The 12,393-nt window shown below is 54.7% G+C and overlaps 4 protein-coding genes across 4 annotated transcripts; 2 read left to right on the top strand and 2 right to left on the bottom strand.

Annotated features, from left to right (window-relative positions):
• Positions 1-113: 113 nt before the first annotated feature.
• Positions 114-2,861, top strand: MGL_3142 (uncharacterized protein; the record flags this gene model as incomplete). Its single annotated transcript, XM_001729546.1, has 1 exon — positions 114-2,861. One exon carries the CDS (start codon positions 114-116, stop codon positions 2,859-2,861), a length of 2,748 nt encoding a protein of 915 aa, XP_001729598.1.
• A 405-nt stretch (positions 2,862-3,266) lies between these two features.
• Positions 3,267-6,833, bottom strand: MGL_3141 (uncharacterized protein; the record flags this gene model as incomplete). The annotated part of the gene is made up of 1 exon (XM_001729545.1): positions 3,267-6,833. One exon carries the CDS (start codon positions 6,831-6,833, stop codon positions 3,267-3,269), a length of 3,567 nt encoding a protein of 1,188 aa, XP_001729597.1.
• Positions 6,834-7,409: 576 nt separating this feature from the next.
• On the top strand, positions 7,410-8,294 carry MGL_3140 (uncharacterized protein; the record flags this gene model as incomplete). Its single annotated transcript, XM_001729544.1, has 1 exon — positions 7,410-8,294. The coding sequence occupies one exon, from the start codon at positions 7,410-7,412 to the stop codon at positions 8,292-8,294; it is 885 nt and encodes a 294-aa protein (XP_001729596.1).
• Positions 8,295-9,279: 985 nt separating this feature from the next.
• Positions 9,280-12,270, bottom strand: MGL_3139 (uncharacterized protein; the record flags this gene model as incomplete). The annotated part of the gene is made up of 1 exon (XM_001729543.1): positions 9,280-12,270. One exon carries the CDS (start codon positions 12,268-12,270, stop codon positions 9,280-9,282), a length of 2,991 nt encoding a protein of 996 aa, XP_001729595.1.
• Between the last annotated feature and the right edge of the window lie 123 nt (positions 12,271-12,393).

Raw genomic sequence — 12,393 nt, 5'->3', positions numbered from 1 at the left:
TGGGTGATCGGTTGCGACTTCTTGCTGCCATCCGCATTTTAAACAAGCAGTGTTCGGCCAATGTAGGTTTGTCAAATGCTTCTGCTGGTTCAGTCGCGTCGCCCACCAGGGCAATGTCTAAATCTGCTTCTATGCCTGCGCCCGCTCATGCAGCTTTATCCGCACAAGTGCCGGCGTCGGTACCTGCGCCCACATCCATGTCTATTTCCACGTCGTCGCTTTCGCCAGCCATTGTGTCAGCAGCAGGTGCCGGAACAGCTGCTACTCCAGTCGCAACTGCCGCGCCACCAGGTTCAGCCTTGAGAGCAGCATCGATGGCACCTGTGGAGGGTTCCATGCTCGCACCGCCACTTTTGTTCTCCGGGGTGCCACTGTCCCCTACGTCGAAAACGACACACACGACACCAGTTGGGGCCATGCCTCCTATGGCCACACAACCAGTGTATGCGCCACGTGCGCCGTCGATGGACAGGCAGGGTCTGGAGCGTAGCTCGTATGCAACGCCGTTGGCTCAAAGCCGCCGTCCAAACACTGCGACGGGAGTCGGACACACGATGCACACATCGACCAACCCTGGTGCTTTTGGCCAAGGACCTTGCAGCCCCACCATTGGGAGTCACAGTGCCAGTAGCCCGATTTTGACCAATTATTTTGGGAACGTTGCTAGCAGCGGCGCTGGTAGTGGCAATTGTACGAACCAGAGTCAACCGCGAAGCCCAAGTGCTCAGCGGATGCGTCGTCCAGCTACTGCCACATCGACCTCAAATTCGTCGAATGCAGGGTACGCGGTGGGACGAGGCGCATTCGCAAATAAGACGCGTGTCGGACAGATTAGTGCGCCGTACAATTTGCGACGCACGGAGACAGAGGCCGATGATGCTCGATCGGAAAAGACCACTGCACCGACGGCGACTGGGAGCTCAGTCCAAAGTCTCGAGACGATCCGGCGGCATATTGTCAAGTTCTTAGCGGAAGACGGGTCTTCAAGAAGTGTCGATGTGAGTCGATGCACGCAAGCTACGGATGTGCTGGCGAAAGTGCTGCACAAGTTCGGCCTGCCAAATGATGCGGAGTCGACTCAGTATATGCGACATTGGGTCGTGGCCATGACTGATGCAAATGCGCAGCTGAAAGTGCTCTCGGAAATCGAGCTCATGGCGGTCTGCTCGCAGCCGCATATTTACGATCCTGTATGGCAGCACGGACTGTACTTGTTGCGTACGTCGGATGAGTCGCCCCTACGGCCTGGATCACTGCGTGAGGTGCCCGTGGATCCGTTCAGACTCACTGATGTTCCGTCGACTCGGCGCGCATCGACTTTTAGCATTCTGAGCGGCTTGGGCGGCACGGCTGTTCAGCCGGTCGAAGAGGCGACATCTCCTACACGGTCGTCGGCATATGCGCGCGTCAAGGCTGCGACACCAGACTTGGCCGGACCCCTTCCTGCTGTCCGTCGGCGTGTGCGCAACTTTTTTGGGCAGCGCCCCCCATCAGAACTTATCAGCTCGCACCTTGCAGACTATTTCCCTTCTACCGATAGTCGCGAGCTGCGCCGTTATGCGGAACAGCCTGAGAAACAGAGTCTGGACGTTCGAAAACCGTCGCCACCGCCTAGACGCCGTCCTCCGACGACGCTGTACCCGATGAACAAGCTCCCAGATTCCTGTCAAGACGATTGTGGAAGCATGATGACTGTGGACGAGATTACGTTGGGCCTGGAGGAGCGGGAATCTATGCCTGGATACAGCCAGCCTTCTATGACACGGGTTCTGGAGGAGCCGTCGACACAACCGCCATCTCAACCGCTACCAAAACAGCGCCGGCCATCACCGTCGCTAAAGTCTCCATCATTGCCGCCGTCGTCATCCCAAGGCTTACCGCCGTCCACGTCCTTTCAACAGTCATCGCCGCTCCCCACGCCGACATTCGACCATGCGCCCACGTCACAGCCGCTTGCACCGCAGCCGATGACGCCGATTGAGCGCAAAGAGCCGTCACTCGACGCACAGTCGCATTCGCGCATGCGATGGCATAAAGGCGCGTTGATTGGCGCAGGATCCTTTGGCAATGTGTTTTTGGGTATGAATGCCAGAACGGGTATTTTGATGGCAGTAAAGCAGGTGGAACTCCCGCAGTCAGATGATGAACGGACAAGACGACGGCGAATGATGGTAGAGTCGCTCGAGTCGGAAATTGAGTTGCTCAAGTCCCTCCGTCACCCGAACATTGTACAGTACCTGGACTCAAGCTCAGACGGCCAGTATCTGAATATTTTCTTGGAGTATGTGCCAGGTGGTTCAGTTGTGTCGCTGCTGAGGAATTATGGCGCGTTTGAAGAACCCCTCGTACAGAATTTTGTTCGACAAATTTTGCTTGGCTTGCAGTTCCTGCACGATGGCGGCATTGTTCATCGCGATATCAAAGGAGCCAATATCCTTGTGGATAACAAGGGCGGCGTGAAGATCAGCGACTTTGGCATCAGTAAAAAGGTGGAAGGAGGTCTGCTTGGCGCTGGGTCCGGCAAACTTGGACTTCAAGGCAGTGTGTTTTGGATGGCCCCTGAAGTCGTGAAACAAAACACGTACACAGACAAGGGTGACATTTGGAGTCTCGGCTGCTGTGTGGTCGAAATGTTTACAGGTGTGCATCCATGGCCGCGGCTTGACCAAATGCAAGCCCTCTTCCAGATTGGACAGAACAAGTCGCCGCCGCCGCCTGAGGACATCTCGCCAGTCGCCTCAGACTTTTTGCACTGTACCTTTGAGTTGGACCACATGGTGCGGTCGTCAGCAACGACGCTGCTGCAGCATCGATTTCTTACGCAGCCTTCTGACGACATCGAGAGTGAAGTCTCCGACTAATTAGATGTCTTTTCATCGTCATGTGGAATTTGGCACCGTTCTCTTGGGAACTCCGATACTAATTACTCTCTCTCTCTTGCTTTATTGCTCCTTCGATTTGTTTGGAAGGGACAAGCAAGACACGTACTCGGTTCTTCTGTGATCATGAAGCAAATTTTATTTGTAACGCTTATAGTAACAAGATATGCCGTAGGCGGGCCCAGCGGCAAGCAAATGATGTTCAAAATACGTTCAACATGCATATTTGGACCAGGGACAAAGCATGGCATTTCAGGACTATGAGTTGTACCGGCGTGCACGGCTGCATATGCGCTCGCGCAGACACTGGGTCGAAAACGCATTCGAGATATGAAAATATAGAGCAAAGAAACAACAGAGAATAAAAAAAAAAGCTAGACGTCACGATTACGCGCGCTTCTTTTCCGTCAAAGACGCTTTTTGTCGATTAGCACGGAGCTTTTGACCTTGCAGGATGAGTGGCTTCGGCTGCACATCGGCAAAGAGACCCCAGAATGCTTCAAGCGCGTACGAGCCGACAAAGTCAAGAACCATTACTGTCACGAGCCAGCTTTGGTACTCGGTCGACATTTTGGCAAGCTGGAGCCACTCGTTCAATTCAGGCAACAGTTCCAAAGCACCCAAGTAAGCGATAGCACTTGCACCCAGCAAACCATAGTACAAAGCCTTATTCTCCGGGATACTCTCACGCCATGGCCGTCCAATGTAGTTGACAGCGAATGTCGATACGATCTGTGACATACTGAGAAGATACACGCCAGAGTTCAGTAATGTGGGCGTATACTTGGCATCGAGATCGACTTCACCCAACTGCTCGAATGAGGCAGACAGGTTCTGGATGTACATCATCGCAGCGACGTGCAATGCCGTCTGCGAGAGGATGGAGCCAAAGACGTAGACGTTAATGATCGTACTAACGGGCCGCTCAGGCGCCAGACGCTCAATGGGCTTGCCGCGGCTGATGCAGTAGAAGCACACAGAAATGAGAAGGGCACTCACGGTCAGCTGGTAATCGCTACTTTTGATCCCGACCAGGTGCTGTACACTCAGTGCATAGGCTTGAATCAAGCAGTTCAGCGCGAGAATCTTGTACATTTGGATTGTCGCAACGAGTGTGCATCGACCCTGCCGGATAATCGAGCAAACCGCTTTCACGTTGGCCAGCTTGCTGGTGAACGGTGCTGCGACGCTGGCATCGCCAAGACGGATCTGCGGCGGACCTTCTTGGTCGTCCAGCTGCTCCATCGACGACGTAATAGCGGATAAATCGAACTGAGCCATAGGATTCGATGCACGCTGCGAGCGCATTTTGCGTGCGGCCTTTTCGCGTGCTTCTTCTAGCTGTGGGAACGCCGTCTTGAGTGCTGGTGGCACAGGCGGCGGAGGATGGTTCCACCGTGCCATCATGTTCAGCTGCGACTCGTACATTTTCTTCATGCGCTCAAGACGCTGGTGCTCGGCAATCTTCTGCAGATCGTCTTCTGTGCCGTCGAGCAGTGCGACGCCAATGTTGGCCGTCTTGAGTGCGCCGACGTCGTTCGTACCGTCACCCGCCATAAGCGTGATGTAGCCCAGCGAGCGGAGCGTGCTAAGGATGAGCTCCTTCTGGTTCGGCGACACGCGTGCATATACAACCGTGTTTGCGACCAGTTCACGCAGCTTCGCTGGCTGCGCCTCAAACTGCCGCAAAGCGACACCCGTCATGCACACGTCGTACTCGTCGAACAGGTGGCGGTGCAGCTCTTCTCCGATATTCTGCTCGCGCACAATCGCGTCATCAGTCGTGCGCCACACAAGGTCGTTGTCGTCTTGGCTACCCTCGCGCTTGTCGAGCACGATCGGTTCACGCAAGACAATCTCGACTTCCTCAGCGACATGCACGGCCGTGAGCGCATTATCTCCCGTGATCATGACACAGCGATGCGACGATTCATTCAGCTGCTTCAGCGACTCGATAGCGTCCGGCTTAAGAGGGCAGTGCAGTACAAGAAAGCCAGCAAACTGCAAACCACACTCCACCTGCTCGCGCTTGATGGAACGAGCCTCGTTGGCATCGAGCCAGCGGTAGCCGAGAGCGATCACACGGCTTCCGTGCCGCGTGTAGTGTCGGTAGACTTGGTCGTAGTTGGACGGCAGCGCAGTGAACATGGGCTTTAGTACTTCAGGCGCGCCCTTGGTTGCCGCAAGAAGCTGATTTGGATGCGACTGGACGTGGCTGACGGTCGACATGCGCTTTAATGCTGACGAGAAATGGAAGCGGGTGCGGATCGTCACGCCCGGCTCCTTCGGATCCGTCAGCGAGCGAATTTGGTCGCCAGGCTTAACGGTCCAGCCCATGGCATCGAGGGCACGGCGCTCCATGGGATCGCCGACGATTTCGTCGTCCACAATAACCAGTGCATGTGCCGCAGCAAGCACAAGCTTGCTAGACATCGAGGCGTGCTTTAGGTCGACAAGTTCATCGTTCAGCGCATCCGACGTGCCATGTGCCTCAGTGCCCACAATGCCCTGGACCTCGAGGTCCTCGCCGGTGATGGTGCCTGTCTTGTCGAAGCAGCAGACGTCCACACGTCCCGCATACGGGATTCGGAATGGTTCCGTGCAGAAGATTGCCAGCTTCGATAGGGCCACGAGTGACGCATTCACAGCCATCGACAACTCCATCGGCAGCTCAGGCGGTACGACAGACGTGATGATCAGCACACAGTGGAGCATTAGCTTGCCTTTCGGCTGCCCCATCTTGAGTCCATTCAGCCACACATACGCACTCGCAGCAATCGCAAACACAAGCAAGAATGCAATAAAGACAAAGCTCTCCCAGTTGTTCGCCGACACACGGTTCTCGTTCGTAAACACCATCAAGCGAATCAGGCGGCCCTGCGTCGTGCCGAAGCCCGTGCGCAAAACAACAGCCAGTGCACCATCATCGGGCGGCCTCGGCACGCCCGGAATACTGTCACCAGGCGTCACCTGAAGTGCCTTGGTGCCGCCAAAGAGGCAGTGCAGCCTGTCAGCACCTTGATCGTCGAGCGTGTCGGTGCCATTGCGAAGCGCAATGCCTTCCTTAAGTAACGGCGTGCTCTCTCCGGACAGCATAGCTTCATTGACGATCGCCGAGCCTGAGGCCATGACGAGATCACACGGCAGTGCTGATTCCGCCTTCGTGCGCGTGACGCTCACGAGGTCGCCAGGCAGCAGCTCCGACGACGACAGGACAGTCCACTTGCCCTCACGGAATACATGCAGATCATATGGCTGAATCGACATGGTGCGAAACTCATTCAGCGTGCGCAGGCGCTGGAACACGACTGTGCACTCGAACGCGACAAGACCAAAGAGGGAGAACAGCGACGAGTACCAGTACTCATCGAGAAGCCACAGCCCGACGCAGAACACCTGGAATACGAAGAATGGCGCGACCGCATGCTCAATGAACAGATCCAAGAACCGCGGTACAGGGATATCCAGCACATTGCCACCGTAGATGCGCTGCGCGCGGGCAAGCGCTTCGCCACGCAGACCTTGTGATGTCTGCACATGCTGGAGCTGCATGTGCGCATCAGCGGGGTACAAAACTCGACGGAACGTTCGTTCACGCACATCCGGCGACGCTGTGATGGTTGTTGACGGCGCCGTCGAGTCGGGAAACGCCAGTACGTACTTATCAGCCTGGTACACGAACGAGTACTCGTCCCGTTCATGCTCATCTTTGTTCAACGATCGGTCGCGCTTAACACAGCGCAGCGGGAGCATCTCTCCCTCGCCCTTGTGTGCATGAGGCAGCACCCGCACATAGTCGGCCATGTCGATCGCCGACACGGACGTCGAGGTGAACAGTGCCTTCGCACGCACAGACCAGTGCGTCGCTAGGTAGCTCAGAGCATGGACGAGTAGAAGACTTGCCGTGATTACGAACGTCCATTCCTCCGACTTGACCCATTGCTCATAGCGCATAAAGTACGCATATGCCCACAAGGGGTATAGGACGAGAAATGGCGTCACATACACATGCCAAAGAAGTGGACTTTGTTTGTGCAATGTGACGCTCGCAATCTCGTCTGACTGCACAGCCACTTGCCTGGGAAAAATGTAAGCATGTCATCACACACACACACACACACAAAGCTGGCTCATAGTCTAAGCCGCAATACGTACATGGTCGCCACGTAAGTTGAAGCCAAGAGTATCCTGGCAGACTTTAGCACATCGCATGCTTGACTCGCTGGAGCCTCGTGTCACTGCGGCGCGTAAGCTTGCTGAGTCAGCGTGTGCGTGTCCGTGGACGAGTGCATGAAAAAATTTACAAGTCTGGGCCTGGACCTAGACCTGGACCTGGACCTGGACTTTCGGTAGCCTATGAAAATGGAGGGAGGCACCCAAAAACTGGAAAAAAAAAATTACGTGCAACCAAGTTCTTTTGCAGAGATTGGCGTTGTTGAATTTATACACGATCCTCTGCTAGTGCAGACGACTATCGTCGGGTTGTTCGCGCGCGCAGCTAGAGCCTGGAGAAGAAAGTAAGCGACTTTCATGGCACAGAAACAGCCACAGACGCATCACAAAACATACCCCTTCTGGCTCGGTGGCGTAGCTGCGAGCATTGCCGTATGTTTTACACACCCACTTGATCTCGCAAAAGTTCGCCTCATCAACTCGCCAGAAAAAATGTCAACTTGGCGTGTTGTGAGCACGACGTTACGGAACGAGGGTGTGCGTGGCCTGTACATCGGTATATCTGCTAGTATCTTGCGACAGATGACATACAGTCTCATGCGCTTCGCAGCGTACGAGGAACTTAAAACCTTCATTGCTCATCGTAACGACCCAACGCAGCCGATCTCTATGTGGACAAAAATTGGTGTGGCAGGTCTGGCAGGTGTAGCAGGCGGCATTGCAGGCAATCCAGCGGACATCATCTTGGTGCGCATGACCAGTGACATGTTCCGCGACCCAGCGCAACGTTTCCAATACAAAGGTGCTATCAATGGACTTGTGCGTGCCGTCAAAGAAGAGGGTGCGCATGTACTCTTCCGTGGTATAACACCTAATATGGTGCGTGCCATGTTGATGAATTCAAGTCAGCTTGCATCATACGACTTTTTCAAAGAGACGCTGCAAGGAACCGGCCTCTTCACTCCGGGCTCGCTTGTTCATTATCTCACATCGTCCTTGTTGGCAGGCACTGTCGCTACCACCATTACGTCGCCGGCCGATGTGATTCGAAGCCGTCTGATGAATGCGCGTGGAAATGACAGTGGCATTCCCCAGCTCCTTCACGCTATGCGAACCGAGGGGCCCACGTTCATGCTCCGTGGTTGGTTGCCCTCGTGGATCCGTTTGGCGCCCAATACCGTCATTCTTTTGACCGTCTTGGAAAAACTGCGCGAAACTGTCGATTTCGTTCGTGGAACATGAGAACACATTCACTGTTGGTTGTGTAATGACAAGTTCTCCGCATTATGGTATGTGCATATGTGTGCGTGTCAACGTGCGCGCATAGAAGGTCGCTCATCATCCTCAAGCTTGAGTGGGCTTTGTACCTTCATGATCCTTGTAGCATAGATAGTAAGGGTATTTCCATCGACATTCCCTCAGTCATCATCAGTCATGCGTACGTCTGTCTCAGTCGTCTGAGAGTGTGTGCTCGGCACCGATGGTCGTGCGCTAAGATCCAGCGTGTTACGAGCATGTGTTCGGAGCGCAGCGAATGGATTTGCACTCTGACGCAAGTCGGAAAGGATCACCGGCTGTCGTTGTCGCTCGCGTTTCCTGCAAGAGTGAGTTTCAGCGGGGCACGTACAATATCGCACGGCGCGACTTCATCGTGTTCCCGGTACCAGTGGCATTTTGAGCGGAGACTAATTCCTGAACAGATGTATTCTTTGCTTGGTCGAAAGACGAAGCCAAGTTCGAGACCATATCTGAGAGGTCTTGCATGCCAGACTGATTTCCCGCTAGTTGTTCACGCATCCGCTGTTTTTGCCGACGATACGCCGACTTCGAAACGGCGTGCTGCGTGGCATGTTCGGAAGAAAGTCTTGAAGCTAACGATGAGCGCGTCTTTTTGCTGCGTAGATGCTGCCGTGACATGAATGGGCAGTGAAGGACTGGGTTTTCGAGACGAGCCAAGTAAGCAAAGCAGGCTGACATACCAAGCACATGCAATTTTTTTTTCTGGCTTACGCGCTTGAGCGTCCTCCACACAATCATTCACGCCCAGGAGAATAAGGTGCACGGCATATTGGACGAAACACGCTAGGCGGGATGTGAGGCGAAAATAAGAGGCATGCATCGAAACGAGCGAAAGATTCGCGCACTAGGCGGGGGCTATAGAAAATGCAGAATGTTTGCGACACACAGGGCGTATTGATGAATAAACGACCGAGTATGTGGTGCGCAACTAGGGAACACGAGGAGACAGGCCAGGAGATGAGGTGGGAGGCAAGACGAGCCGGCCATTGGCTTGCATGCGGGGCATCGAAGGCGAGAGTGTGATCGAGGCACTTCGTGCAGCGCGATGCAATACATGAGCTGATGAAGTACGCAGCGCAGGTGAGTTCGACATACTGCTCTTTCTCGCGACACTTGTAGGCCTTCGTGGCGAGTCGGTAAGTCCAAGCTTTCTAGGTGAAGGAGCTTGTCTCGACAAGGATGGCGATAATGACGTCCTGAGAAGAGGCACAGTCTGTGCACCTTGCATTCGCCTTTCTACTTCGACGTCATACTCTCGAGAAAGAATCGATATACCGCTGCTCAGGACGAGCTCAGATGCCGCGGACGTACACGTGCGCAGGATGTCGCCATTTTCATCCAAACCATGCAGGAAACTCAGGGTATCGCGCAATAAAGCAAATTCGCCTGCTTCTTCGAAGCGCGCAAGTGCTTTTGCTGTAGCTTGCAGACTTGTCGCACCGTCTTCCAATTCGTGCACAATGAGCAGATATGCACTCGCCGACGCATAATCATGGCGGTCGAGACAGTGCTGCATGAGTGTACTGGGGCGACCTGCGGCATCGAAGAGGTAGCGCCATCGAGACATTTCGGTCTTGCGCGCCGCGCGGACAACGACCTGGAGAGCCTCATCAAAGTGATCAAGGAACGCCAGGACTGTCGGGAGGATGGGAGCCCGTGTACCTGCGTAAGTTGCAGCACTCGAAGCTGTCCCTGCTGCGACAGAATCTGTGATGCCATTTCCTGGAGAGGTCAGATCACCGGGATGATTCCCTTGCTGGGGTGCTGCATCGGCCTCGTCTTCCAGCACAGCATGAACGAGAACTTCCAGCGCATGAGAGAAGTACTCGAGTGGTACATAGAGTGAGGCGATTTCAATCGCATCTAAAAGGTGTCGGCGCTCGAGAATGGCCCGCAAAACATGGTCAAGGAACAGGGTTGTATGGAGGCGCAAGCGATAGGAGGTGGTATCAAGTGTGCGGCGCAAGACAGGAAGCGACTCGGCGCCAAGAAGAATGCCACGATCAGATAAAATACACAAAGGGTACGTCGAGGACACAGGCAAAACACAGTCAGGCGCATCGCTGCGAGACATGGGATGGAGCCACACACTCATGTGGTGGCCATCAAAGGCCCATAAGGAGTGCGAAAGAGCCCCAGGTGTGTAGATGGGTGTGCAGAACGACTCGATATGCTCATGAAGAACTTGCAAGTCGTATGAGAGCTGTTCGTCATCTGATGCACGCGCGGGACGCAAAAGAACCAACATCCCGTCGATGAGGAACAATAGATTTGCAACAGTCAAGTCGTCCGCTGGGTGACCTATGTCCCGCTGCACTGGCGGCACGAGCCAGCTCAAGGCACGCACTCGCGACGGTTCGCCGATGATCCCGTCGAAGGAGATGCTACCGCACAGCCGGAGTCGGATATGCTCTCGAGTGGGCGTAATGAGGTAATGCACGAGTGTGTTGTCCGCGAGGTAGAGGAGCAGACTCGTCTCAAACAGAGCCAGAGTTACGACAGGTGCACCCAGCACAACAAGATCCAGTAAATGTGCATTGTCCAGAGGCTGGTCCCGCGAGTACAGCCGGATTTGAATCTCGCCCATGCAGTCGCAAGCTGCAATTAGAACGTGCTGGTACCAAGCCATGCCGCCACGCACACAGAATGATAGAGCCTGTGTTGCGACTTCGTACAGTTTCCAGTGTCCAGATGCTGTGCTGTAATGGGCAAGGCCGCGGCGCCCTGCGATCGCGAGGAACCGCCCATCGGGGCTTAGGGCTGTGCATCGGATGGGCCACTGCGTGGTGAGATACTCGGCTGGGAATGGGATATGGCGCCACACATCGTTTCCTGGCGACAAAAGTCCGGCATCACTCTGCTCGTGTCCGCGATACATGTAGGCAGAAGCATCGCCCAGGAGGAAACCGGCATTCACGTCGGCCGGTGTCATGTGTGTGGTTGCAGCGGCCTTCACGAATGGCACCACATAGGCAAGTGTGCGTTCATCATCCTGGGCATGCGCGTCAGGCGATAGTGGGCGTGCGAGAACGAAGAGTTCTGTGCCGCCAAGACCCCAAAAGACGCTTTGTACGCCAAATTGGAAGTTGTCACGATACGATCGAGTCGCTGTCGTCCAATCCTCACGGAAACTGTGGCACATCACATGACCGAACGTACTCCAGATGGCCCAACCGTGCTCGTACCCAACAGCGAGGGCATGTCCATCCGCTGTCCAGTCCAGGCAGATGACGCGTCCTGTGATGTGTGGAAGCGTAAGTGAGTGAACGAATTGCGGCGTCTGCGTGGCAGTCTGGAACTCAAACAAAGTGATGTGGCCGTTCTCGAACCCGAGAGCCAACAAACTGAAACGCGCATTCAACGCCGTTGTAGTCGGCACATTTTTGTGAGCCGAATCGACAGCACGATAAGCACATGCACCGACCCAGGTATCGTTGCGACCAACGATGTACGCGGAACCATCGGCTGAAATCCATGCTGACAAATCGGTGGCATATGAGTGCTCGGCATGTACAATGGGTGACGGTGTGAGCGCTAATGACGATGATGATGACAATGGCACTTGAAGCCATGGAAGATGCGCAAGAAGAATCGGTGGTGCAGAAGCAGCAGACGATGCGGATACCGATGCAGATGCGGCCGACGTCGATGCTGACGATGTCGAGCTGGGCCATGACACAAGCTGGACAGCTGCGGGTGATTTGGTCGAGACAAACAAATGAGCATCAACGCATGCGATACATGCAATGCCTGGATCCACTTGCAAAGCATCTAGAAACAAAAGCTGGAAATTGATTCGTGCGCTAAGGGGTTCATTTGTGCAGGTATGGTATGCGTCACCTGTAGCCGGTTGGAACGTAGCGAGGAGGGCCTGTGACGACGGAGCAAGCTCAGGCGCGCTCAGGATCAAAGAGCGCATGCATGCTTGGTTTGCTGGCAGGCTGCGAGAGTTCGTAAAACAAGAGCGTGTCTCGCTCGGTCTGAATGGCAATCCCACTTGCGTCGGGACTCCATACTGCGTGCACATTGGCACCGTATTCAT

The sequence above is a fragment of the Malassezia globosa genome (genome assembly GCF_000181695.2).
Source record: "Malassezia globosa CBS 7966 chromosome Unknown mgl_sf_8.1, whole genome shotgun sequence".
Lineage (NCBI taxonomy): Eukaryota > Fungi > Basidiomycota > Malasseziomycetes > Malasseziales > Malasseziaceae > Malassezia > Malassezia globosa.
Note: the sequence above shows the minus strand (reverse complement) of the source record. Positions and strands in the feature narration are given on the sequence as shown.